This window comes from Leptinotarsa decemlineata, unplaced genomic scaffold (assembly GCF_025532065.1).
Source record: "Leptinotarsa decemlineata unplaced genomic scaffold, Ldec_3_MD MMD2_tig00026336_RagTag_RagTag, whole genome shotgun sequence".
NCBI lineage: Eukaryota > Metazoa > Arthropoda > Insecta > Coleoptera > Chrysomelidae > Leptinotarsa > Leptinotarsa decemlineata.
Window position 1 is genome coordinate 2525702 of NW_027412692.1, and position 27378 is coordinate 2553079.

At 33.5% G+C, this 27378-nt stretch overlaps 1 protein-coding gene and 1 long non-coding RNA gene across 2 annotated transcripts in view; one reads left to right on the forward strand and one right to left on the reverse strand.

Moving 5' to 3' along the window:
• Window positions 1–26636, reverse strand: part of LOC111518186 (uncharacterized) — a 139714-nt gene extending 113078 nt beyond the window's left edge. Inside the window, exon 1 of the mRNA XM_023174548.2 lies at window positions 26253–26636. Within this exon, the coding sequence (XP_023030316.2) occupies window positions 26253–26466 (214 nt within the window). The 5' untranslated portion in view covers window positions 26467–26636. The remainder of the gene's footprint in view (window positions 1–26252) is intronic.
• On the forward strand, window positions 10286–11895 carry LOC141485776 (uncharacterized). Its single transcript, XR_012467443.1, has 2 exons — window positions 10286–11215; window positions 11422–11895. It is a non-coding gene; the product is annotated as an uncharacterized lncRNA (long non-coding RNA).
• Window positions 26637–27378: the final 742 nt, after the last annotated feature.

Genomic DNA, 27378 nt, shown 5'->3' on the forward strand with positions numbered 1-27378 from the left:
CCTATTCACACTCGACCAAAAAAACCAAGCTTCTTAGGGAAGCCGATTAGTTTGTATGGTGAGTGGTCTTTCAGGTCAGATGGTCCGATGGTCAGATGGTTCGGCTCTGCCGAACTCGCTCTGCCGAAAACCTGATGATTCAGTTCTCAGCGGGGCAGGCACCTAGTATGTGCTCTGCTGTTTCATTACTTTCCAAACAGAGGCGACACACACGGTCTTCCGACAGTACGAGGCCTGTTATTAGACATCGAAGTTCATTATTTGGTATCAAGCTTCGAAGGGTGAATAAACGCCTTGGAGTGAACCAATCCTGGAAGATTCTGCCAGGAGTCCATAAATCTTCTTGCCATCCAGGTGATGCCAATGACAGGTTCTGGTCCGATGAAGCTGCTTGCAGCACCCTCCTTCACAAGAGAGTCGGCAGCTTCATTACCTTTCAGGTCAGTGTGGCCAGGAATCCAGACCAGAGACAATCTGATGAGTCTTCCTATCGACGAGAGTCGTTTTTGACAATTTGCTACCAATTCAGATATTGCTCGGTGGGAGCAAAGAGCTTTCAACTCCGCTTGACTGCCCGAGAGAATATTTTCGTTGACTTGTGTGTGAGGTTGGATTCTTCCAATCTCTCCGCGCATAATTCAATAGCGTAATTTTCCATTTGAAATACAGTCGCATAGGTTTCTAGTCAGGTTGATATCTCTGTCCTGGGTCTGCGACTGAAAACACCTGCACCAGAACCAGAAGGTGTTTTATCTGTGAACCAACAACTATATGCTTTTGAAATTTCCTTCTCCCGGAGGATCCAGTCCTCTTTACCCGGGAACAGTACTTTATAAGGCAGTTCATAGTTGACAGTTCGAGGCATAAAGTCAGAGGTGCTGTGACTTCCAGTGTCAACGAAAAGTCTGTTGCGTTGGTCTGACAATCATCACATAAATTCAATGGATTTGTTTCGGACCCAAACATCAAGTTTTATCACAAATCCTTCGACATGTCTATAAAGGACAGTCTGGCTATTTGTAAAACTTTTTCCAAGTTAGCGTTCCAGGTAAGTTTTTCATCAAAGACAATGCCAAGATATTTCACCTCTGTTCCAAATGAAATGACCTCACCATTAGGGGAAAGTGGCGTTAGATCGTCCAATTTTCTCCTCCTGGTGAAGGGAATTATCACAGTTTTGCTAGCAGACTATCCATCAGGAGCAACCACAGAAGGGGAGATAGTACCAAACCTTGAGGGCAGCGTCTGGTAATCCTGAACCTAATGACCTCGCCTTAAAGAGTCGATTCTATATATTTCGTAGCCAGAGATGATCCTATAGATTTAGGTAGTGCATTGTCAAATGCTCCTTCAATATCGAGAAATACAGCAACTGCAATCTCCTTGTTGACAAGGGATTGGGAAATTTTCTATACAAGGTTGTTTAATGCTAAATTTCCCGGTTTGATAAGCATACTGGTGGTTATTCAGGGGGATGCAATTTGGGTACTGACGCAAGACATTGCTCTCATGTATTCATTAATATTCTCCGATGAAAACTTTTTCTGGGAATATTACCGTTTACGAAAAACGAGATACATCTTATGAAAGTGAATCGATTCAGCTCCATATTTTCCTAAAACAATGGATGACACCGACCTTCTCTAAGCCCAGTTTCTCCTCAATCTATCTAATGATTCATTTTGTTTCAAAAATCGAAGAAAGATTCAAAATAAGAAACACGATAGGTTACTATTTCCACAAATTGTGGTGATTATAATGAGTTTCTTGCTAGTTGCACAACCAGCTTCAACAGTGATTTCTGTCATTCCAATCTTCACATTGATGTCGTTCGCTTTGTCTTTCGCTTTACCTTAGTCTGTCTTCCTTTATTTTTCCCATTAAACTCCATTTCGCTATTTATCCTCTCCTCTGGCAAGCTTTTTCTTTACATCTTTTTTTAGCTTTAGCATTTATGTATCGTACACTTCACATGTCACGTATTTCCTTAAAAACATCTAGAGGCGTCATATCAGGTGATCCACTAGGCTCTTGCAAGGAATTACGTTTGCCCGTCTGCCGTTTTGAGAAATTGACAAACCCAAATGAGTTTTCAACTGATATTGAGTTTCGGCAAGAGTTTCCTCTTCATTACGATCGATACAATTGTCAAAAATGAAAAAAATGGTGGATATAGAATAGGGAATGTTCTTCCTGCCGAAAATCAAGTATTTTTCATAAAAGAGCTCTAAAACAACGCATTTTAAACTTATCATTTCAACCTTTTTCTTTAAAAAATTTAAAAAATTTAAAGGGATTCGTTTCTATTTCACCATTTGGCAACATCGGTTATAGCTAATAAAGGACAATGAATATGTTACCTGTATGAGACAAACAAAGATGACATATTTCAGAGGCGTGCTATTCTGTTTATTTATGTTCCGAGTTCCGAGACATTCTGTGACATATGACGATTTGTGCAACTAACCTATCTTCCTCTATATAAATAAATAACAAAACAACTGTTGTTTATGTGGTTTGTGGAGGTGGTATTGAACTATAATTTATATTTTGCCTTAAAGTAGAATATCTAGGTACGTATAAATTATTTCAACTTGATATAGGCGCTGTTACCATTATATGAATTAGAAACAAATTCCTTTAAAAATTAAAACATCATCATTTGAAACATCAATTTGAATACTTTCCGAAGTGAATTTGAAAAACTCATGAATTAAACTCAACTTTATTTTGTTCAAACTTGCATTTGCTGTTAACCCAAATTGAGGAACATTCCCCATTGAAATACCTATCAAACGAATTATCGCAAAATTTCTATTTCTGTTCGAAAATAAAAGTGGGAAGGACCCTCCTACCGATACGTGATGCCCACTATTATCTTTCTAATCGAAGACTACTAAAAATGATATCTACCTTCCCACGTAAATTATATGCAACTTTGTATCTTGTTCCAATCAAAAGTTAAGACGGGGATTATTTACATCCACTCTGTATAGTAAGTACATTAAAACTCTACATTTCTAATATTTCATGGATTCCACGTCGGATATAATTACAGAAGCTGTTGAATAATTAATGACGCATCAATTATGAGTGGCCGTTCAAACAATGACCATGAAAATGTCCGGTGGAATTGTGTTTTTCAAATGTCATGTATTTCGCGGAATTTTTTCACATTTGTTTGCAAACACCAGATGATAAAGCTGTAGCAGGAGTTTGCCGTTATCTCGCTCCTCTAGGTCAATTTTTATCTTATTTTTTATTAAATAATACATATTGGTGTCTGTGAACATCACATGACTCAACCGTGATAATAAAAGGATTATTCTGATATTTTCAATTTATTTGATAAAAACAAATCGTATCTGTCTAGGAAAATTCCTACACCTACTTCGTAACGCTTATCTGTGATAACAAATATAACATTTGAAATATCACTGGGTAATTTCACGTTTCAATTGTATATAGAAAATAAACAAGCATTTTGAATTTGTATACCTACATCAAAATTAATCGTTACTGTTTTGGAGTCATTATTTGTCTTCTTAAACTTTTTGTAAAAAGGAAAAAAATAGTATGGAACTTTCTCTACTTTCATCAATGTTATTTTTTATTATTTCAACCCAAGTAAAACCCTAAATACGAACTAATATACTTGTGATTACTATCGATTATAGCACACGGTATACCCCAAATATACAGGGGCTATTCAAATCAGGGACTTCGCAATTGAAAAAAGGTAGAGAGTAGGTTGAATTATGGCCTATTTTCGAGTACTATTGAGTAATATCAAAAAACAAATTTTAACTCTGTTGCTTCCGATGGTATAAGAAAAAACTCAAAAATTACAGATCATACTTTGGTCTGTGTCCTACTTATCCCGATAGATTTGGTTTAACTGTGTCACAGTTACTTTCAATTGATAATAATTAAATCATGTCGGGATATATTCACAAAAATATTCTTTCAAAGACTTGTGGGTGAGTCAATGTTTCTCACTGTTTTTTGAGTTGTTAACTTTCCACATTCTGAAAAATAAACAGATATAAATCATCAGAGCACAGCCAATATGTATTTTCATACCACAGCTGATTAAAAAAAAAATCATAAATAATGAAACAGCAAGTATAGTCGAAGTGAACGATATTGTGCACTCTCAAAGTTGGCGGCACTCAAAGGCAAAAAAAAACCAATACATAGAAATAAACAGGCTGCGAAATAGTCCACGTGTACTGTAGAATTGGCGGTTCGTATTGAATAATTTTTACTAACCGAGTTTTATGATTGGCTGAAGAGTCATAAAATTGAATTTGAAGTCATGTTACGGTGACGAATTGAAATCGGGGAAAGCGGTGATGGTTATCGCCGTCGTGTTCAGTTCAGGAACTGATCGCGATTTGAGTGTTGAAATTCGATATTGGAGCAGTTATAATTATTTGAAATTTTTGTTATCTGTTTGAAATGTGGCGTCCTTGGACAAGTACTAATAGTAATAACGAGTGTGATAACAACGCAGACTTTTTCCAGCGTAGTGAATCCAATAGCGAAAGCGAAAAAGAGATACCAGTGATTAAGATTCGGATGCATTTGAATATTGAAACACAGATAGTATGTTTCAATGTATATAAGAACCTACATCTCAAGTTTGGTTTCGAAGGAAACAAACTCTTACAAGCAACATCAGATTTGACCGAAATTTCTTTCTCAACTAAACGTAAAATAGTCAAAAACAAACCTTATGAATGGAAGACCCGATATGATACAGGATTACCAAAACCTTTAGATGTTCATCTGATGAAATCATTAAAAAGAAAATAATATACGACTGTTAAAAAAAAAGCAATGAGATTCCTATTGAAATCATAAGGAAAAAAGTGAATACTTCCGACCATAACGTGAGCTGCTGTAACAAAACTTTTCAGAATTGAATAAAGAAAGTAGGATTTACATTCAAATTAATAAACAAACGTCAAGCATTTATGGAAAGCAGAAAAATAGTGGAATTGAGTAACAAATACTTAGAACAAATAACTAAATATAGACAAGAACAACGGCAAATTTTCTATTCGGATGAAACTTGGTATGACACTCACGACACAGTTACGAAAGGGTGGACTGATGGTTCGAGAATGTGTACGACTAACATGCCTGCAAAGAGAGGATCGCGACTAATCATTGTGCAATTTGTATGCGAATGGTGTAATAGTTCTTATGATGCACTGTTTGGAACCTTTGGTGTAGTAATGAATATTACTGGAGTTTTTTCCCCAACACCAAATCGTTATTTTCAACACCTCGACACGTGTTTCGATCACCAAGTGATCATCTTCAAAGAGGAAGATTGAAATATCTTTTAATTTTCCTCTTTGAAGATGATCACTTGGTGATCGAAACACGTGTCGAGGTGTTAAAAATAACAATTTGGTGTTGGGTAAAAAACTTCAGTAATATTTAATAGTTCTTGACAACGCTTTCTATCATTCGCGACAACTCTTCTAAGTACTGAATAAAAATTCGAGAAGAGATGAAATACAAAGTTTTTCAATGGATAACAATCTGTATTTTGAATTATACTATATCAAAAACCAACTACTTGAAGTTTTACAGACAAAAGCATTTGAAAAAGGGTGTGCCCTTCAGAGTATTGCTGAAGAGTATGGACACACCATACTGAGACTTTCCCCCTATTTTTGTGTTTTCAATCCCATCGAGTTGATTTGGGGAAAATTGAAACAAAGCATCAAGCGCCAAAATAATTTTCCAAAATTGAAAGTAATAGAGCTAATTAAAGAAAAAGTATCTAAGACTGGCAGAAAATGATTAAAAAAGTAATTTTAGTTGAAAAAGACTATATATGAAGAATGGACACTTCCATATTGATGCTTGAAATAAATTCATTATTGATTCAAATGACGACAGTGATAGTAAAATAGAAAATATAAAAGAGAAATCATCAGAAGCTGTCGAAGAAAGTTACTGGAGTGTTTTTGAATTTTCATCAACTAACGGCCGAATCAATCAGAAAAAAAAAGTATTCTGTTTTTGTGAAAATCTCACAATGAAATGTTTCTTGAATAATTCACAATTTCTTTCACCAGCATTCTCAACTTTATTATTTTTCAACTATTGATTTTTTCCTCTTTTGTTCATGATTTGGTAAAATATTGAAGTTTCAATCCCAGTACGATATCTATTGGTCATTTCGCATTATACCGTTTGACATAACCATGGTTGAACATTTCAGATACCATTTTATTTTCTAACTTTCCCAAACACGTGTTGCCTAGTTGACCGTTTTCATTTTTGAAAGGTACATATGATGAAGATATATATGCGGCAAACAAACTTCCATTTACTTTCCGATAAGATAAGAGTTATAGAATTATAATGACACTTTTTATCAATTTGCAAAATAAGTAGAGACTAATGAGTTAAAAATTACCATCTGTAGTGGTAACCTTCAAAATTTACAAATAGAGAATGTTTGACAATAAAGGAAGAACTATTCAGTAAATGAATAAAACATAAGGTAAGAAATTATAACTGCTGGCGTAGAAAAGACTTCACTAACGAAGGATCTTGCTAAAGATCTAATTTGAAAGAAAGGCAGTACATTTTTCATCCATGAGCTTATCGCCATCTAGTGGCATACTTGTCATTTTCACCACCCTACTTATCAAGTATTTGTGCCATTATTTCACCATGATCATTCATATTTGTCGAATGTTGAACTTTCACTTCTTTGATCATATTTTGCATTTTTTTACATAGATGGCATTCTGTCGTTATCTAAAAGCAAAGTTACTTCCAAAAAAGGCTACTTGCACAAATATTTCATTTGTCATAAATCTGCTCACTGAATAATAAGTCATTGACTTGTGTTTTTTGTTCATTTTTTTGTAGTTGGTTGTCAGGGCATAACAGAGAGCTCTTTGGTTTAGGGTAAAAACCTAGTGTAGCTGCGTAACATGTCGCCAAGCGCCAGCAAAGAAACAATGGTTTCTTTGAGCCGGGACCCGAACAAAATAGGGTCGTATAACGAAAAGCTGCATAAGTAATATAAAGGATTAGAGAAAGCACAATCAAATCGATTTCAGTGGAATTCATCCTGCCCTTGGTTATCACAGGGTACAACAAACATCTAAAGAAGGCCCTTTACAAAGTAGTGTATTATCAAAAAAGACAATGACGCAGTGTTTCTCGGAAGCTTGAAAGAAATGGACAAGCAAGCTTCTAATAACTTGTGATACAATGTTTGGAACCTTTGGAGTAGTAATGAATATTGCTGGAGTTTTTTTCCCTACACCAAATCGTTATTTTAATACCTCGACACGTGTTTCGATCACAAAGTGATCATCTTCAATAGAAATATTAATCTTCCTCTTGAAGATGATCCTTCAGTAATATTCAAGCTTCTAATTAGTTTAGGCAATTTATTGAAAAAATCAGCACTGATCGGATATGCCCCGATCTAATGGGTATTCATGATTGTAAGTCTAGGTAATATGCAATATTTTTTTAACAAAGAGAACAATTATGGTCCCTTTTCTATTTCCCCTGCAAACTCTCACTGGCATGTCCCATGTCTTTACTATGGCACGTGACTGTGGAACAAACTGAGATATATCGATCTACAAAGACTGACTATAGATATTTTATTCTGCGAAATGAATCCAGAACCAACATTGTCAGTACATACCAGAGTTGTAACACTCCCATCGACTCGAGTTTCAATAACCAAGTTGACGTCATCAGGAGATGAATTATAGTGCGAAATAAAATTGAGTATGTCACTATATCCATTAGATGGCAAGATGATGTATGGACTTCTGGCACCCTTCGAAGCTTGATACCAAACAGTTGTTGGACTAGAGTAGTGATGAACTACGATGTCTAACAGGCCTTCTTAGAGGTCACTGTCATTTGAATCATCATATGCAGAGACTTGGACTGTCGGAAGATAATTTGTGTCGCCTCTATTTGGAAAATGATGAAACAGCAGAGCACATTCTTTGTCTCTGCCCCGCTGGAGACTGAATCAGTTTTTTAGATTTCGACAGAGCCGTACTCTTACCATCTGACCTGAAAGACTACTCACCATACAAACTAATCGGCTTCGTTGAGAAGCTGGGTTAAAGTAGTTAAAGTTAATATATTTCACGTGTACCTTATATTTGAGGTTATTATTTACTGTATCAGTGGAGTTATTTTATTGAGTGATGCCTAATAAGCTTTTCTGTTCAACATGTAGGTATAAGGAATCATTGGACTCAACAATTGTTTCATTTATAGTTTTCTCCCTATCAATCATATTTATGTAACAACTAAAAAAGATGTTTGATATATAAAGAGAATTTTTTCAGTGAAAACAGCTATTAAAGTGATTTTTAAAGTTTTATAGTTACGTGTAGGTACTCATAAATCATGCTAATAAAGGATGAGACTCTTCCTTTCATGGCTAAATGCGCCGCACGGAAGCAAAAGCCAAGAGAAACTAGAGAGAGATAGAGATACTTCCTTTCCGTTGAGTGAAAAAATAAAGTCCAATTTGTGATGAACCGTTTATCTGATATTTTCTTTGAAGATTTCACTAACATCAGTGAAAAAAGTCATTTAACTACATGTGATTCAATTTTCCACTTCTTGTTCCAAAAACAATAGAGGTTCCAAATTGTATTGTTGTTTTTGAAGTTGACAATGCGTTCTGTGATAAATAGTAAACAAATAAAATTAGTATTTGAAAAACTAGTATACGCCATCCACTCTAAATTCTGAAGTTGCAAGCAAATCACCCCTTAGTTTTAACCCGTTTTGAATGAACTCAACGAACATCTGCAACGTATAAGCCGTTCTCTTTTACATACCGATCATTTGAACGAATTATCCACAGATGAAAATATATTATGCCTGCTCAAAAGAAGACGATTCCTGAACAAAATGTATTATGAAAATGATCAGTGTCAAAAAACGGATATATCTACACTTCTTCAAAGAACTTCACAAACCAACTCTACCACATATATTTCTTCCTTTCAAAGATAAAAACAAAAGAAAAGCTTGGTGGATATGTTTTTCTCTCTGGCTAAAGGAATTGATGTTTCACCTCACAGGAAATCGCTATAAGTACGTCATTATTTTATTTTTCACGCAGACCTCATAATAGATAAAAATATAAATCTGAACTGCAAGCAGGATGCGCTCCGATTGTTGCCTTTCATTTTGATTGATGATGCCTAAAATGATTCAAGCGATGAATGTGAGACTGGTATATTATTCGAGAAAAGATGAGATTTAGAGAAACTTGAGTTAACAGTGTTAACAAATACTAAACTAATGGAATGGAATTGACCGGATTATTCTTTTCATCGCATAGTGTTTATATTGTATACCGGGTGTAACAAAAAGTGGGTCATAAATTGAACCACATATTCTGGGGTCAAAAATAATTCGATTGAATATAACTTACTTCCATGCGAATATGTACACAAAAAAAGTTACAGCCCTTGAAAAGTACGAAATGATTTTTTTTTCAATAATTCATGAACATTTTGTAATGAAAGTGGATCCATGGCTTTCTTGTCGTAAGAGCATCTTTTCCATACAAAACCTCGAAATCTGTTCATTGAAATTTTAGGGGGGTATTGAACACCCTGAATCCCCCAAACTTTTCTATGGGTTAGAGTTAAATCAATATTGTGGCACCATTTTGACACATACCGTCAATTGAACCTTTCGATTATTGCGTATTTTGAGAGTAATGAAAAAAATGTAACTTTCTGTCTCAATGGTTTAAACGTTGGCAGATATGCATTCAATTCTGAGTGAGTTTGGTCTGGCTAAAACAAGGTGTCAAATAATTATCTGTAATTCTGGTAATCACAGGTGAATGCCAAGGGAGTACTGCAGCAGCTGCAAGGTTCTATGCGGAAAAATAGCCCAATCGGAATACACCAAACCAGCGATTATTTCTTTCCATTGATACTTTCCATTGGTACTTTGCGACCGCATGTTGCTGGCTATAGGTCGTCAACCTGCCAAAACATTGACTTTCTGAATCAATCTTTGGGCAGGCATTGTGAATAATAATTCACTAGGACCAATATTTTTTCCAAAGTTTTTAAAGGGTGCATATTACTCACAGTTCTCAAAAAATTACTCACCAGAATACTTGGGAGAGGTAAATTCAGAAATGATAACAAAATTAGGAAATATCTTTTCGGTCTGTGTCCTGGATTTGAAAGGGCCCTGATGTACCTATTTCTTGGCCAGCCAGAAGTCCAGATCTTGACCCTACCCACACAGCACTAGATATTCTTGGAATATTCCCTGTATATCATAAAACGAACGTATATATTCCAAATATTCATAGAATATTCTTGGAATATATACATACCTTTAGAATATTCATAGAATATGCTTGAATGAATATGGCAGGATTATTCCCGAAAGAATGTGCATAGAATGTCTATAAATGGATTATTCTCCCTTGAATATTCTAAGAATATTGTCGATCGAATATACCATATGGTATATTCTTAGAATATGTCCCCACGGTATATTTTGGAATATTCTATACAATGGAATTTTGAATTATCTTATAATAACGTATTCAAATAATTCAATATTATTAAAAACAAAAATATTTGAAGATCTTAATCGAATGCATGACCTAATGTATATAACCCTGATAGTGTTAACCAGTTTTTGAACTCAACGCAAAGATTCTGGATGAATTGCTCCAACAGCAACTGTTGGAAACGACAAAAAAATTTGAATGGGCCAATAAATGAACCAATTGCATCAATAAATTGGTTAATTCTCATCCTATTTGTCTTTTTGTATTTGAAATTATTTAATTACAAAGCGAAAAATCCTGGAAACAGAGAAATGGGGAAGTGAATAATTGGAGTAAACGTTTCTCATTGGTCAATTGAAGTATAGCGCGCGACAGTCGAATAAGCTCTGTGAAAGCGGCTGTCCCTTAATGCATGGTACATTTGCGTTTGCGTTAAATTCGACATTTGATTCAACATGGCGGTTGACGTGGCAGGTTCGCGTGTGTAATGCATGATGTGTTGGTGTTATTATCAAAGTATAATTCTGTCACGTTCAGTGTACCATTTATAATTTGGGGTTGTCCAATTTGCAGTACAGCGAATAGTTTGATTGTGGATCTTCAAACAGGAGAGTTGCATCTATTCAGTCTTCAAGAAAAGTAAGTAAAATGCAATAGTATCGATAGTAAACTGAAAACGTAATGATTACTTTTCAACAAGACAATGCAAGTTGCTCTCCAAGTCATAAAATGTTGTAAATGTTCATGAGTAACCTATGCGAAAACTATCTATTTGATTTTTATTCCAGTTTTATTGTGCCACTTTCAAATAGTGATAATGAACGTTAATGTACATTTTGTTCCAGGTATTACTATTGAAACACTGGCTGATACATTGTTGGACAAATATAAGGAAAACTATTCTGGTGAGCAAAGTTTGAATAACTTTAAGTAAGTGAAATTCATTGAAGAACCCATCATACCACTCATTTTAAATACTTCATTTGTGGGTTTATTTTTCTAAGTGAGAAACCTAACCTAACCTATTTCTTGATGTAATACACTTTTTCTTTTTCAATGAAATGATATATTTATTATTTTTTAATTAGTGCTGATGAATTCACAGAGTTGTTAATTTTAGTATATTTTTTAGTATACATTTGTTTGAGAGTAGGAACATCCTAATTTGAATACATTTTTAATATTTGTAATATGACAGTATTCAGGAAAATTTTATTCAGTGAATAAATATTTTGAATTAGATTTTTTATTTTTAATATTGGTTGAAACGCCAAATATTTCAGTGTATATTGTTTTTAAAATATATTTGTTTATGAATATTATGTGTTTTATTACTTGTGTGAATCTTGTATCAAAATGCAATATATACATGCCTAATAGCGGTTACTCGTCACATTCTTGGAATATTCCAAATATTCCTAGAATATTCATAAAATATATTTAAAGAATATTCTATGGTGTTTCTCTATTGTATATTCCTACAATAAACTAAGAATATCCTGAATATTTTATGAATATTCCTCGGGTTCTATTCCTGGAATATTCTTAATAGAATATACCTTAGATATTCTAAGAATATTATAAGATATTCTAAGAATATTCCCAAGGAATATTCTTAAAATATATCAAAGGTTCGCCAGGAGCACTTCCAGGGAATATTCTCCAGAAGATATATATATCCATGGCATATTCATAGCATAATACAATATCCTTAAATGTATATTCATGAAATATACCTGGAATATCTATTGCTATGTGGGTACTGATTTTTGCTTCCGGGGGTTCATAAGAGAGGACGTGTATTATGTTGGAATAATTATCGAACAACAACTGAGGCATCGAATCATTGAAAGTGCAACTCCATTTCGTCAGAAGCCTATGCTCTTGCAAATAATTCGGTTTTTTTCTTTTTAAAACGGTGCCAAATGTGTATTCAGGAAATTGGAGATCATTCAAAGCATTTATTGTGTGAAATACCACACATTTGTACATATTTTTTGTACCTGCATATAACATGAATTCTCAGTTATTGTAACTTACTTATTGTTACTCAAAATTTTGGCCGCATCTCGATGAAAACTGGTTTTTCGAAAAGATTCTACGAGGCATAAAATTCAAAAATGATGGTTGGTTCAATTCATATTTTTCGCAAACGCGTTGTTCATACGTCTCCCATTTTACCAACAGACGTATAAAAATTAATTTGACATAAAACTGTTTCAGTTTCAAACTAATCTCATTTTGTTATTGAGTGATTAACTTTTGAAAAATGTCTTCGTCATATTAGAAATTTCTGGTGGAGTACACTAGTTTTAAATTTTCGACTCCAGCATGTATTTATTTTTTTTACTAGAAACTATATATTCCAAAACGAACTGTCAGTCCATCGATTGAGTTTTTCGTTTGAGAACATATTTTGAATAGCTCATTTAAAACTGAAAATAATTGAAACAAAATTATATTATGAATTTGCTTGCCTGTGATTGGCCCTGAAAGTAGTGGGTTAAACATCTGGTCAAATGTGATTGGTTCAAAATTGTGAGTCATAGATCATTGCCTACATATATACCTATCCAACAAGAAACTGTCACATAATTTACACTTTTTTAACAGTCACAGTTGTTAGTTTTCATTGTATCAAATAATATTTCTCAATCAGCTCGGAAACATATTTCTTGGCATGATAAATTCCATTTCTTTGAAAGCACAAGATAGGCTTAAATAAAATATTGGATCAATAACTATGTACCTAATGTAAGTGACATTTCTTGAGCATCAAAGTGAAAGAACAGTCGTCTCACAGTGTAAAAACTCTTGTATGAATATGAATAAGACCTTCAGCATTCACACCCCAAAATCGATCCACTCTGTTGGCACGTGCGACTCATTTAGGACTCGCATGTACCCATAAACAGAGTGATAAAAAACATTGGAAACCGAGCCCTTCGAAGAGTAAAATGAGTTCAAGGCTTATATATATTCTTCCCTATACATTCCTGATTATTCTCTGGAAGTGAAAATAAACTGAATAAGTATATGTTTGAAGGTGATTGACAATGTTTCATGATGAATTTCACTAGTTCGGACTTCCATTGTCTACTATATAAAATGATTTGAAATCCCTGAAACAACTAAAAAAGAATAATTAAAAATGAATAGCTGAAAATAACAATTATATTAAGCAAAATAACCTGAAATGAAATAATAGTGAAATAAACTACAAGTAAAAATATAACAATTGAATAAATAAAAATGAAGGAATGAAAAAAGAAAATAAAAAGTGTAGATATTCCAAGTCACGTTAGTTCACGACGTTTCGATTGTTAGTATCTACAATCGTCTTCGGGTGATGACTGGATTGCTTCCTCCGAGAGATGACTATTTATAGGTCGTTCAAATACTTTCACTTATCTCTGCTTTTCATCCACAACATCGAGTGGTCCCAAGCTGAGATCTTGCACAGAGACGAACATTGGTTTGTTGTCCAACAACGTATTCAGCCAGGCCAGCGTAGAAATACGCAACATATGGAAACCCATCATCAAGCGAAAAATGGCCAACTCCCGCCAAAACGGTCATCTCCCACGGAACCAGTGAAGCGGAAAATGGAAAGCAGGGATAAGTGAAAGTATTTGAACGACCTATAAATAGTCAACTCTCGGAGGAATCAGTCCAGTCATCACCCGAAGACGATTGTAGATACTAACAATCGAAACGTCGTGAATGAACTAACGTGACTTGGAATCTCTACACTTTTTATTTTTATTTTCTTTTGTCATTCCTTTATTTTAATTTTGTTTTTATTTATTCAATTGTTATATTTTTACTTGTAGTTTATTTCATTATCATTTCATTTCAGGTATATTTTGCTTAATATAATTGTTATTTTCAGCTATTCATTTTTAATTATTCTTTTTTAGTTGTTTCAGGGATTTCAAATCATTTTATATAGTAGACAATGGAAGTCCGAACTAGTGAAATTTGAATAAGTATATATTTAACGTAAAACGTCGTGATAACTAATGTTTTGATATATGAAGGTCAATATTTCATTGTGGAAATGTCCACGAACAAATCAAAAGCCTTTTCGGAGATGTGAGTGTAGTTAATAATAGAATATATATAATATAATAATATAATATTTATTTGCCATTAAATTTGAAATACACGATAATCTTAGTTGACGACAAATAAATATAGTTCCCACAGAAGGATAAACCTGTGCGTTGGCTATATCATTTTAATATAGGTACAATAGATTATAATGAATGAAAGATAAAAAATAAAGTTTCTTTGGGTATGAACAAAAAAAGTACTAGAAAAATTGTATACAGATATTACATTAAACTCATATATAGTCAATATAAATAGAAACATTTAGCATGAACAAAAAAAGCACTAGAAAAATTATATACAGATATCATATCAAAATTACATATAGTTAATATAAATAAAACATTTAGGTTATACCTATAATGAAACAATCGCAATAGGTAAATTACATCGAACATCACTCACACATCAATCAAAAACAAATACCCTATTTTTTTTTAATGAAAAAAAACAAACAAACCATGGAGAAGTTGACCTACAGATTACATAACTCTAATCACATACATCTTCTACAGACATTTATACATTGTAGTAATATGTATTTTTCACATCAACATATTGGTGAATCTGTGCTGTAGGCTAACCTGAGATCCAAGCTTTAAGCTTATTTTTGAACATATTAATGCCAAAGATAGTTCTGATATGTGCTGAAATAAGATTATACAGCCGAGGAGCTGAGTAAGTATAACACTTATGTAAAGTGTTTTTCTCTGATTTTGGTACACAGGGTGAATTCGACTTGCATAATGGTGTTCAATTTTTCTGAGTTCATGTTTATTTTTGTATTGCCTTATAACAGTTTTGAAAAAGTAAAGTTGCCTTATGTCTAAAGTCAATGTTTCCTTATATAGCGCTTCTGTGGGGTAAGTTCTTTTTTTATTTGTGATTATTTTCAGAGTTAATTTTTTATTTGTTCTAAGATTTTTATATAAGAATTACTTGCTGCTCCCCAGGCAACTATCCCATAGGAGAGGTGAGTTTCAAACAAGGTATAGTATAGCATGAGCATTTGAGCTATATCTAGGTAGGATGTCATGTATTTCAATCTATATGTAACTACGTAATTTTTTCACCAAATAGTTAATATGTGCATCCCATTTTAAATGGGCATCTATATATATATATATATATATATATATATATATATATATATATATATATATATATATATATATATATATATATATATATATACCAAGATACTTTATTTTATTTACTGAATGATTCACATTATCACTTGGTAAATGGCTAGCATAAGATGTAAAGGTAATGTAAAATGTTTTAGCCATATTAATACTCAGTAGTTTACTTTTAAACCATTGAATTATAGCTTTGAAATTTTCTTCAACTTTTTCTTTCTCAGACAGTTCCACGTTTCCGATTTGTAAATGACCATTGTGTCATCTGCGAAGCTTATTATGTCCCCTTCCACATCTAGCATAAACAGATCGTTTAGGTAGATATTGAAGAGAATTGGACCCAGAACTGTCCCTTGGAGTACACCATATTGTACTATTCGAGATTCACTGAGAGTGTCTTTCGATTTTTACACATTGTATTTTCACACATTGGTTCTTTTCATAGAGATAACTATAGAGGCGTTGGTGGGATGTTCCTCTGAATCCAATACTCTCAAGTAAATCTAGAAGTTGATCATGGCTAACTGTATGAAATGCTTTCTTCAAGTCTACAAATATACATAGCAATGGTGATTTTTCGTCTATATATTTACTGATTTTGTTGGTAAGGAGTGTTATTGCATCTTCTGTTGATTTTCCCTGTTTGAAATCCGAATTGATTGTTTGATAAGATTTCATATTTTGTTAGATATTTTTCAATGCGTGATTTCAAGATCGTTTCGAATATTTTCGCAAAGTTTGTAATTACGGATATTGGGCGATAGTTATCCACTTTGAGTTTATTTCCAGACTTGAATATTGGTGAAATAACAGCACACTTGAATGGAGCTGGACATATTCCACTACTGAATGACCAGTTTATTATGTATGTCAATGGAATTGCTAGTTCTTTTGCTATTAGTTTAATAGTTTCAGCTCTAAGAATGTCAATTCCGGGGGATTTTTTGTTCTTCAAGTTCTGAATAACTTGCGAGACTTCACATTCATCAATTTTTTCTAGGAAAAAAGAATTCATAATTTTGGTTTTTGGTTTATTTTGTTTATAATTTGGTCTTTTTTGTATTTCATCCGCCAAGACTTTACCAATTTCTCTATAGTGTTCAACAAATTTGTTAGCAATTTTTTTCTGGTCAGTAATCATTAGATTGAATTTCTTTGATTGTATTCTCGTTACTCTCGTTATTTGTCATTTAATCAATAGTTTTCCACAGTTTAGAGGATTTTCCTTTATTATTTTCAATTTTGTTTCGATAAAAATTTATTTTGGCTTCCTCTGTTATTTTTATCCATCTATTTTTGTACTGTTTATATTTTATTTTATGCATTTATGTTGGGTTGCCTTTCACTGTTACATAAAGATTAGTTTTCTCTTCAATGGACTTCAGTTTATCATCAGTAATCCACGGATTCCTTTTCATGTTTTTCCTACATTGTAGACTTTAATTGTGTTTGTGCTTTTTTCCACGATTTTGTTGGTTTTTTGAATTAATATTTGAGTAGCAAGTTCAATGTCATCTGTCGAGTATAAATCCAGCCAATTTTCCTCGCATAAGTTGAAAGTTAAGATCATCAAAATTTTCTAAACAGGTGAACACTTGAACACTTCATGTGAAATTATCTATAGAAGAGAGACACATCTCCAACCTTTCTTCGATGTTCCAGGCTATCAAGTTTGCGCGTGATGTTCGCGTCTCCAATCAGGCAGATGGCTCTTTTCTGGATGGAATCCAGCAACTTCAGGACAGAGCTCCATACATGAGAACAATACTTCAAAGAATGTCTGATCTGAGCTTTATAAAACATCAAAAGTTGCTGAGGTGTGTACAGTTTTCTGGTTTGAAACAGTGTTCCAAGTTTTTGAGAAGCAACTTTTGCAATTCCAGAGACATGATTGTACCAAGACATATTGGTGTCCATTTTAACCCCCAACAAACTTATCGAAGCGGAAACATATATTATCTTGGAGAAATCCGATGCCTGGGTTGTTGTGGCATTGAATTGAACCTGTTTACTTTCATCCCAATTTGAAATCACTTCTAGATTCTCGTTAAGATAAGCAACCTCCTGCTGCCGGTGAAGATGTGCCTCCGTAGCCGATGTTCTGGAATCCAAATGGAATGATTGTGCTGTTGTTAGCAGAGCAATATATTGGATTCTTGGTTTTTTCCAATAAGTCGTTGATATACAATAAAAAAGGTTGGAGACGATAGGAATCCCTGGGGAACACCAGCGTTGATGGTGAAAATATTCGAGAGATATCCACTTGCAGGGAACGTTCTTTCAGGAAGTTGAAGAGTCATACACAAAAATGATCCCACAAACCATAGCATCGAAGTTTGGCCAGCAAACCCTCATGCCAGACACGGTCAAAGGCCTTAGAAATATCAAGCGCATAAGCTCTTGATTCTTGATAGAAAGATAGAAAGTCGCCTCTTGATCTTTGTTTCCAAAAGCCATATTGATGATCGCTCAAGATGTTGAAGCCTTCCAAATATTCGGGGATATGGTGGTTTACGACTCTCTCCATGGTTTTTGATATCACTGGTCTATTGTTTTTTGGGATAGGTTGAACACTGAACGGGGATAGGCTGAACTCGAGCAATCTTCCAACAAGAAGAAAACACCCCTTTCTCATAAAAAAAAATTGAAAATTCTGCAAAATACTGGTGCGAGTTTATTAGCGCACTTTTTAAGTACGATGACGGGCACTTAATCAAGACCAGACGCCTTGTTAGAGAGTTGGTTCAGAACAATATCGTTTTCCTTAATTTTCTATACAGTTCAATAGATGCAAGTTGATTGATATTCAGCATTACTAAATTCCTGTATATTTTCAGATTGTACCTTGAACAAGACAAGCTGTTCACAAATTTCCAATAGAATTATTTTTTAGGTTTCGACTAATTTAGGACAACATGTTTGGCGATATCTTTTGAGATTTGGCATATTCACGACATGAAAAATTGGTAGCGCGAAATAGGTGAGAAGTTGAATGGACCGAAATTGAAGCTGAATTGTATGCCGAGAAAGAGGTCAAGGATGTTTAGTTGCGTCATAGAGAGGTAATTATGTTAGACTTCGCGCTCGACTTCGCACAGTATGCTCGTGTCAACCGGGTACATATTGAAAATGTTGCTGTTCAATGTCGCCAACAATCATCAATGAAAAATTGCAACCATAGACAATGGAATTTTAGGGAAGGTAGTTTACACATTATCAGTCGTGATACCATTCCAATCATTTTATTCTTATTAATTATTTAATTCAAGGAGAAATAGCGAGTTCGAAAAACGAGTTGATACTTTTAGATCAAAGAGAGAAGGGGATATCCGTTCAAATATATCCAATAAATAAAAGAAATATTTTGTGACAATTAAAAAACGGCAGGCATGGCGTTTCGGTGGATGAAACCCTGGTTGCATAGATTCAGAAGTCCTTCATCATCACTCCGTACAAATAAATCCCATGGGGAATGTTCCTCAATTTGGGTTATTACAGCAAATACAAGTTTGAACAAAATGAAGTTGATTTTAATTCAGGAGTTTTTCAAATTCACTTCGGAAAGTATTCAAATTGATGTTTCAAATGTTGGGTTTTGATTTTTAAAGGGGTTTGAATTGAATTGAATTGATAGCATCAATGTCCTATGTATTTTTAATAATGTTCGTATGTTAATCTGATCGTTTGAATGATGCGGGTGGTTGTACGTAAGGATTTAAAGTGAAAAGAAAAAAAAAATGAATCGAACGCGTCAGATTTTTTAAGGGGGTATTAGCAACCAAAAAAAAGTTCTTATTCAATAATCTGACGATTTCGATTTGACGCAAACTCGCGGCCATCATTATAATCTGCAAAAAAAATCGTCATTTTGAAATACTCAAGCGCGTCAGATTAAGATATATATGGTTCATCTTTATGTTCTAGACGTGCTGTCTCATAGTCTGACGAGTATCTAGAGGGATTCGTCCAATCTGACAAAAAATATATTTTTTTCAATTTTTTTTAATCGTGTTAGGAATCACACGTTAAAAAGTAAGACCTCGTTAGTCCTTAGCTCGCATAAGTTTCTCAACTTCTGAGAGTTGTCGTTCGTATGGGGGCGACAGCTGATTAACGAAAAAACAGATTTTACTGATTTGCAGATTTACAGATTTACATTGAACTTTATTAATTGAAAAGCTCAGAAAATAGCCTGCAAATAAATAAGTGTATGTTTTTTGAATAGAATACTTGTATTCATAAGAAAATAATTTAAAAAATATGCTCAAAAAAATGTAATATTTTGTAATCAATTGACTAATTAATATATGAATATTATTGGAGTTTTTTCCCAACACCAAATCGTTATTTTTACACCTCGACACGTGTTTCGATCACCAAGTGATCATCTTCAAGAGGAAGATAAAACAGTTTTATCTTCCTCTTGAAGATAAATCCAATGGATTTGTTTGGGACCTAAACCCCAAGTTTTACCACAAATCCTTCGAAACGTCCATATAAGGACAGTCTGGCTTAAACTTTCTCTAATAGTTTTCGTTGACCTAAATATTGGTTTCACGTCCGGTCTGTATCATTTTTAACATAGAGAAGGAAAGTTTGTCCCTTGACTGGTCTAGCTGGGATTCCTTTGGCGTACAATTCACCTTCGCTGTACCCAGTCCCGTCGGAGGTCCACAGATACGTCGTGCTCTCTCAACTATTGTTTCAATCAACCCTCTCTGCCGTTGTGGCTGATGAAAGTTTTTGGTCAGGTTCCTGTCTGTGTGTGTTGATTTCCTGTATACTCTGTGGCTCAATGTACTATCTTCACGTCTGCTCACAAGAACATTCAAGAAGGCTAGAGTCCTTTGGGTTTCTCGTTCGATTGAACATTGGATTTTTGGGTCGACTTGTGCTCATAAAAGTGGAATGGGTTTCAGTAGGATCAACACCTGAGACAACTTGATGCTATGCCTTAAGTTTGCTCAAGCACATGTAGATCTTTGTCAAGCTGGTCAAACTGAGGATTAGTCTTATATCTATATTGTAAATTTTGATTTATAGTTCTTGTGGCATATTTTTGAAGAATGAGTTGCCACATTATATGATTGTTTAAAATGTTTCCACTGTGTACCACTGCACCGATATGGAGAACTTTGCACTCTTGCCTATTGAGATCCAGGAGTTAATTTTGGTACAAATTTTTCACAGATACTGTAATTCTATAAAGGTTTGGATTAGCATACAAATATTTTCGAATCGCAAAAAAATTCGGTCTGAAAAAATGTATATGATAGCTGATGTGAAACCAGAAGAAAACATATAAGTAATTTCAGAAGAGAGTTTCAGAAGGAAACCAAAGGAAATTGTAAAACAAAATAGTAAACCAAGTCAACTGAAACTATGAAAAAAAATGATTTGAGTGTGAGGCAATGTAAACTAGTGGCAGAAAGAAAGAAAAAAGAAAATGGATACAATGAAAACTCTTCATAGAGATATGAAAATCATCCATAAAAATTTCTTTTGAAAACAAACTAGAAAAAACCCTTTCGAAACAAAAACTTCCACATGAAATGTGGAAATGTGAAAAAAGTATTTCCTAACACCTGCTTCAATATGAGCACTGAATGTATTTTCTTCCAGTACTTAGCATTCTTAAATCAGATCTCATTCAACTCTTTCTATTTTCCCCATGACAAGATAAAGTCGTGTAACAAAAATAACTTTTATTCATCAAAATATTTTGATTCCGATCAATATTTTCGAAGAAAGTTCTATAGAGTATACAACAGGAATACATAGTGGAAAATAAGTACTTTCCACGTATTATTGGGAATATCCGTGTTCAACTTCAACTGAATCCTACGATTTGGGAAGTTCCAAGCTGTCTAGAACAATAGATGGTAATTATAGATTAACAGGAAGAAAACAATATGTTTTTAATGATTCTGTTCCAATTTGTATTCGCGGAATTGTCGAACATGATGACAATTTACAAAGTAGGTCACCTTTCAACAGCTGCAGACAAATTAATCTCACTCGGTTCTGACTAAAAAACTATTTTGGACTCTGAAAAAATCTAGCCAAACTGGTATATTAAACCAAAACACCACCTCGTAAGAATAGATGAATGTATTTGCTTTGCCAAATAGAAAGATATATTTAACTTGTAGATAATTGGACTGACAGATCGTATTTTGTAATGTGAATTACTCAATATATTCTAAGTTGACCATTCGAAATGATATATTTCAATATTTTTTCAATATGTTCAATTTAAATATTTTGTATTCTTATTTTTTTCTCCAGTACAGTATAAGAACTGATTGAGACGAGTCTACTTTGTGAAGGTATTGTTCAGTCTACTTCTCAAATATCGTAACTTTTATTTCTTTCGCCTCAAGTTTGAGATTTCCTGAAAATTGGTAGGTTTGACGAGCATATTTCAGAAAATCCAATATTAGAACAGAGATGTTTTATGTGGAGGTGTCATTTCGCAAATTTCTTTAGAGGAATTAAAAGTACATTATTATTCATACCATCGAATAGTCTTGGGGATGTTTGATTGAGTGTTGCGTTTAATATGATATGGAAAGGAAAGCGAGATCGTAAAAGCTTTCAGATAAAACCAAGTCGTTTGAAGCAGAATGTACCTAAGTTGCTATAAACATATGTTTGAAATTTCTTGCAATACCTAGATTACTAACAATATCAAAAAAACTTGAAACATTGGCCTAGTTAGTGACAACAAAGGAATGCTTTATTATTGCAAAGACAGGTAGCCAAGTCCCAAATTGAGCATTCTTTCACTTTCTTATCATTGATAATTGTTTTAGTAAACATATTCGACAAGTAAAAGTGGAATGTTAATTAACTTTTTCTGATTTTTTAGAAACTTATTTCAAATGATACTCAAAGTAAGTACCTGAATTATATCCACCGATATTTCCTACAATTTTTCAATTTTTGTCAATCTTCACCGATCCTTGATAAATATTCATTATTACCACTGCAGAAATGATAACAAGTGATCCAGAAATTCGTAACGATATTGTCTACAAGTATTTTGTAAATTCCAAACCTCAAAATGAGAAAATTTCAAAAAATTTGAAACTTTCTAGGACACCTATCAATTATAAAGAATATTAGAATTTTTTTTTCTTCAAATAGATATGGACTCGTACTTTCGTTTTTTCTATTTTTTTTTTGAGAAATATTTGGAAAATTTCGTTCTAGAGATTTTAGCCTCAAAGATGAGCCCCTAATTGGTCGAATCACAGTAATCAAAGACAATGATTTGATCACAGTGGTGGAGACTGAGATGAAGTGTGAGATGACGGGAAAACTGGTCGTCAGCTCCCAGGCGATTTTTGATAGTTTAAAACGTATTGGAAAGGTCAAAAAGCTTGAAAAGTGGGTGCCCCACGATTTGAAATATCGATAGAAATTGTCACGTTCCTGGTCTTTTTATGGGATCGTCAAGTGTGATGCAAAGTGCACCCAGGCACTTCGAAAACCTACCAAAAACAGACCATTCACTATAACTTTCTGCAACCGGGCTAAACCATCACAGTGGAGTCCTATTGTGAGAAAAACGACGAAATATTGCACTATTCCACAGAAGAGGTCCGATCCTGCTCCACAACAATGCCCGTCCGTATGTTACACAAGTCGCCCTCCGAAAATTAAACAAAATGAGTGTCGAAATTCTTCCTCACCCACCATACTCCCCAGACAACCGATTTACATTTTTTCAAGCACTTCGATAATTCTCTTTGCGGTAGAACCTTAGCCAATCAGCATCGGGCAAAAACGGCCTTCGTCGACTTTATCGAATCCCGAGCACACAATTTTTATACTGACAAAATTAATCAAATCGTGTCACATTGGCAATAGTGCACTGATGCACTATTCAATTCGATTGAATTGAATAAGTATTCACTGAGAATCTACAATTTGAAGTAGACTCATAAAAACGGACAAAACTTTTGAAACGACCTAATAATAATAAAAGAAACTGATAAATTGAAACATAAGAAAGAAATATTTTCAGTCGGTCGGGATATATCGTATGTTGAAGAAATGCCAAAAATAACTTTAACATTTTCAAATTTCTCCAAAAACAATGTGTTTCGTCAACCTCAGATTTCAAATTGATATCTTTCGTCTGAGAAATAATATGCATACCTACATCACTGTGCAACAGACCATAAACAGATGGAGAAAATTTTTATTTTTCGAAATTATATAAGTATTTCGTCCAAATCAGCCACGAAACAATTCTCAACAAATTGAAAATTAATGGTCCACTCTGAAGATCGTAGAATATATTCCTATAGGTCAGGTTTGAGGTAATGCATGGATTGAATGGCACATTCAAAAAACGCATTTAGTCTCCAAAATTTTAGAGTCCACCAACAAAAAATGTTAAATTCTACTAAAACCAAAGTGTCGGGACTGGTGATAAGTGAATTAATTAATAATCAGACGGACACAGCGTTTCCAAATAATAAAATTTATCAACAACACCAACAAATGAACAAACAGAAAATAACAATGTAACCTCGTGGCGAGGAGAATCAGAATCAGGATTAGTTCCCGTCCGAAATCCCTGAATCGTCTGCATGCATCGGCTAAGAAATGTGTTTCCAGTAACTCTTGAAAAATCACCGTTGGTCGGGGTCATAAATATAGTCAAAAGGGTCAACCACTTGGGCCAGAATTCTTTGTCTAAATCGATGAGTGTTAAGGATTAGTACCTACTCGAAACATCCCAAATGGTTTCCTTCTAAATATTCATCTGTTTTTCGGCAATAAACTCTCTGGAAGAGAGCATTCCAATGATATGCAATGAGAAAATACGAAAATGATAAGTAAAAATAAAAATAATAGAATTAACGTAAAAACCCAAGCAGATGGATATTTTGGACGACTGTTCAGTAATGCAGTTATAAAAAGTTAATTTCCTACCAAAAATTCATAATACAAAATAAAAATTAATAAAGAAATAAAATGTTTCTAAACTAAATAGTTGTAGGAAAACCGGTAAATATTCGTTTTGAGGGCACCCAGCGATTTTTGAAAAAATTTTGAGTGTACTTACGTATTTTGATGCGTAAATTACGAATCCGAAAAAAAAAGCGGTGCTCTCTCTTATTTATAAAGTTACAGCCCTTCAAAGTCCTTAATTCACACTTTTCAATTCAATTTTTAACATTTTTCTTATAAAAAACTCAATTTAAAAACGAATGCTTGCATCAGTCGTACCAACTATGCCATTAACCTTAAAACGTAAAACACAGAGATATATAAACAAAAAGCAGCTCCATACATTTTTTAACATTTTTATTGGAAAAATGTTGACTGTTGAAGTGAAAAGTGCCAAAGAAGGAGGAATAAAGTGTAAAGGTAACCTAGTGAATAAATGCATGTGTTTTTAAATAGTTTATCTTGTGAAAAAGAAGGCTGAATAGTTGCTCTTGTCTGAAATTTGAAGGGCCGTAACTTTGTGAATAAGGGAGAACGTCGCTTTTTTTCTTCCGGATTCGTAATCTACGCATCAAAATACGTAAATACACTCAAACATTTTTTCAAAATCGCCGGGTTCCCTCAAAACGAATATTTACCGAAAAACCCTACAAAAGTAGGTACTTATAAAAGTATGTTTTTTAAATAATGTCAACATGTTTTCTGAGAGACAAGAATGAACAAAAATTAGTTTAATTTTTCAAATTCTAATGTTAGTGGCGTAAGTTGAATTGTTTAAAATTGTTATCTACGTACAGTTTCAGCGTTTGTGTGTGTTTTGTCCAAATGTATTGTCTATCTATGTGTATTTCTTTATGTTTGTTATTGTTCAATTATTATTATTAACAAAGTATTCACAAATCAAAAATGTATGGGTTCGCTCTGAAAATCTGATTATCAGATAGAAATTGTGAAATGTGCCCATCCTGAATATGGTTCAATATTATTGACCAATAAAAATGGGAAAATGAAGTACTTACAAGCACCTTTTTTAAATGATCTCTGAATATTACTTTGAAAGAGATAAGAATGAATTGTACATAAAATTTTCCTTATCTGACATTAAAAATGAGAATCTGAAAAAATTATCTCACTGAAATGTCAATATAAGTGTGCTCTAAAACATCAAAATATAAATCACACGACAGTTTAAAGAATCATTACCGAAAATGTCGGCATGGTACATCACATCCTAATAATATATCTACCAACATAGAAGAATTTACTGTTTGAGCCAAGTTAATTTTATTTCAAAATATTATTGTAAGGAAAACAACAGACAGGTCGTCGCCAAGCCGTCATTATGATCCACGATAAAGACAAATGATGCCGGATATATGTGATATGGTTTATTCAGAATATCTAGCAATAAAGAATGTATCAGAAATTAGGACCAATAAAATAAAATCATCACTTACCTTTTCTTCTACCAAAAGGTCCAAAAAATGCGTTATTTTTCCCCACAATGTTGTCGTCGATGTATTTAACAAGCTTCGCAATTTCCTCATTCTTTTTTGGTAAACTGGCGTTACTTTTTTGTTTAGTGAGTCTCACGGGGGGATAGTCCTCCGGAAAAGTATACAATCGTCTGTTCCCATAGGATTTTCTTATAGTTGTAGTGGTCGATGTCATATTTTCATTTTTTATGGCACATTCAACAACAATACTTGTTCAGGCTGCGCTTTTGAGTTCTTAAATAATCGAAACACGCGTAACGAAATTCAAACACTTTTCTACACGCAATGCACCGTCTAACTAAAACGTTGATAGTCAGCAGGACTGACTATCCGACAATCGTGATATCGTTGCAGGAATGAATCGATCGCCACACGAATAGAACCGAACATGGAACCGAAAGCCGAAAGATGATTTTTCGCAATAATTCAGATGATCGCGCCTATAACGTAGATCACCAACATTCTAGCAAATCAGCAGGTAACTCAGACAGCGTGAAATATGCCGAAGGAGCGCATTCCTGCAAAATGTTCCGGGATGAATCTATAGTTATGAATGCGAAAGTCACTCACTCAACAATCACTCATTCATCTCTGTTTCTCTGTACCACTTAATTTTCTGAGGTTGAAATTTTGTATGTAGGTTTGTTTTATTTATTTGTTTGTAATACAATACAATAATACTTTACACGACATAGCCCAATTACAGAGTAAGAAATAACAGAGTATAATAAATAGATATAGATTTTTTAGATAGCTTTTCATTCAGGTCGATATCAGTATTAATCAGTATATTATATTATATTAATATATATATAATATATATATTAATATATATATATATATATATATATATATATATATATATATATATATATATATATATATATATATATATATATATATATATATATATATATATATATATATATATATATATATATATATATAAATAAATAGATAAGTACTCTTTGATCATTCCCATATTGATTTCAATTTAAGAGCCACCGGTATACCGCTGTTTCAGCCTATTGGGCATCGTCAGTACCGGGCAGGCGGTCCTCGATTGAAGACAAAATGAGAAAAAACC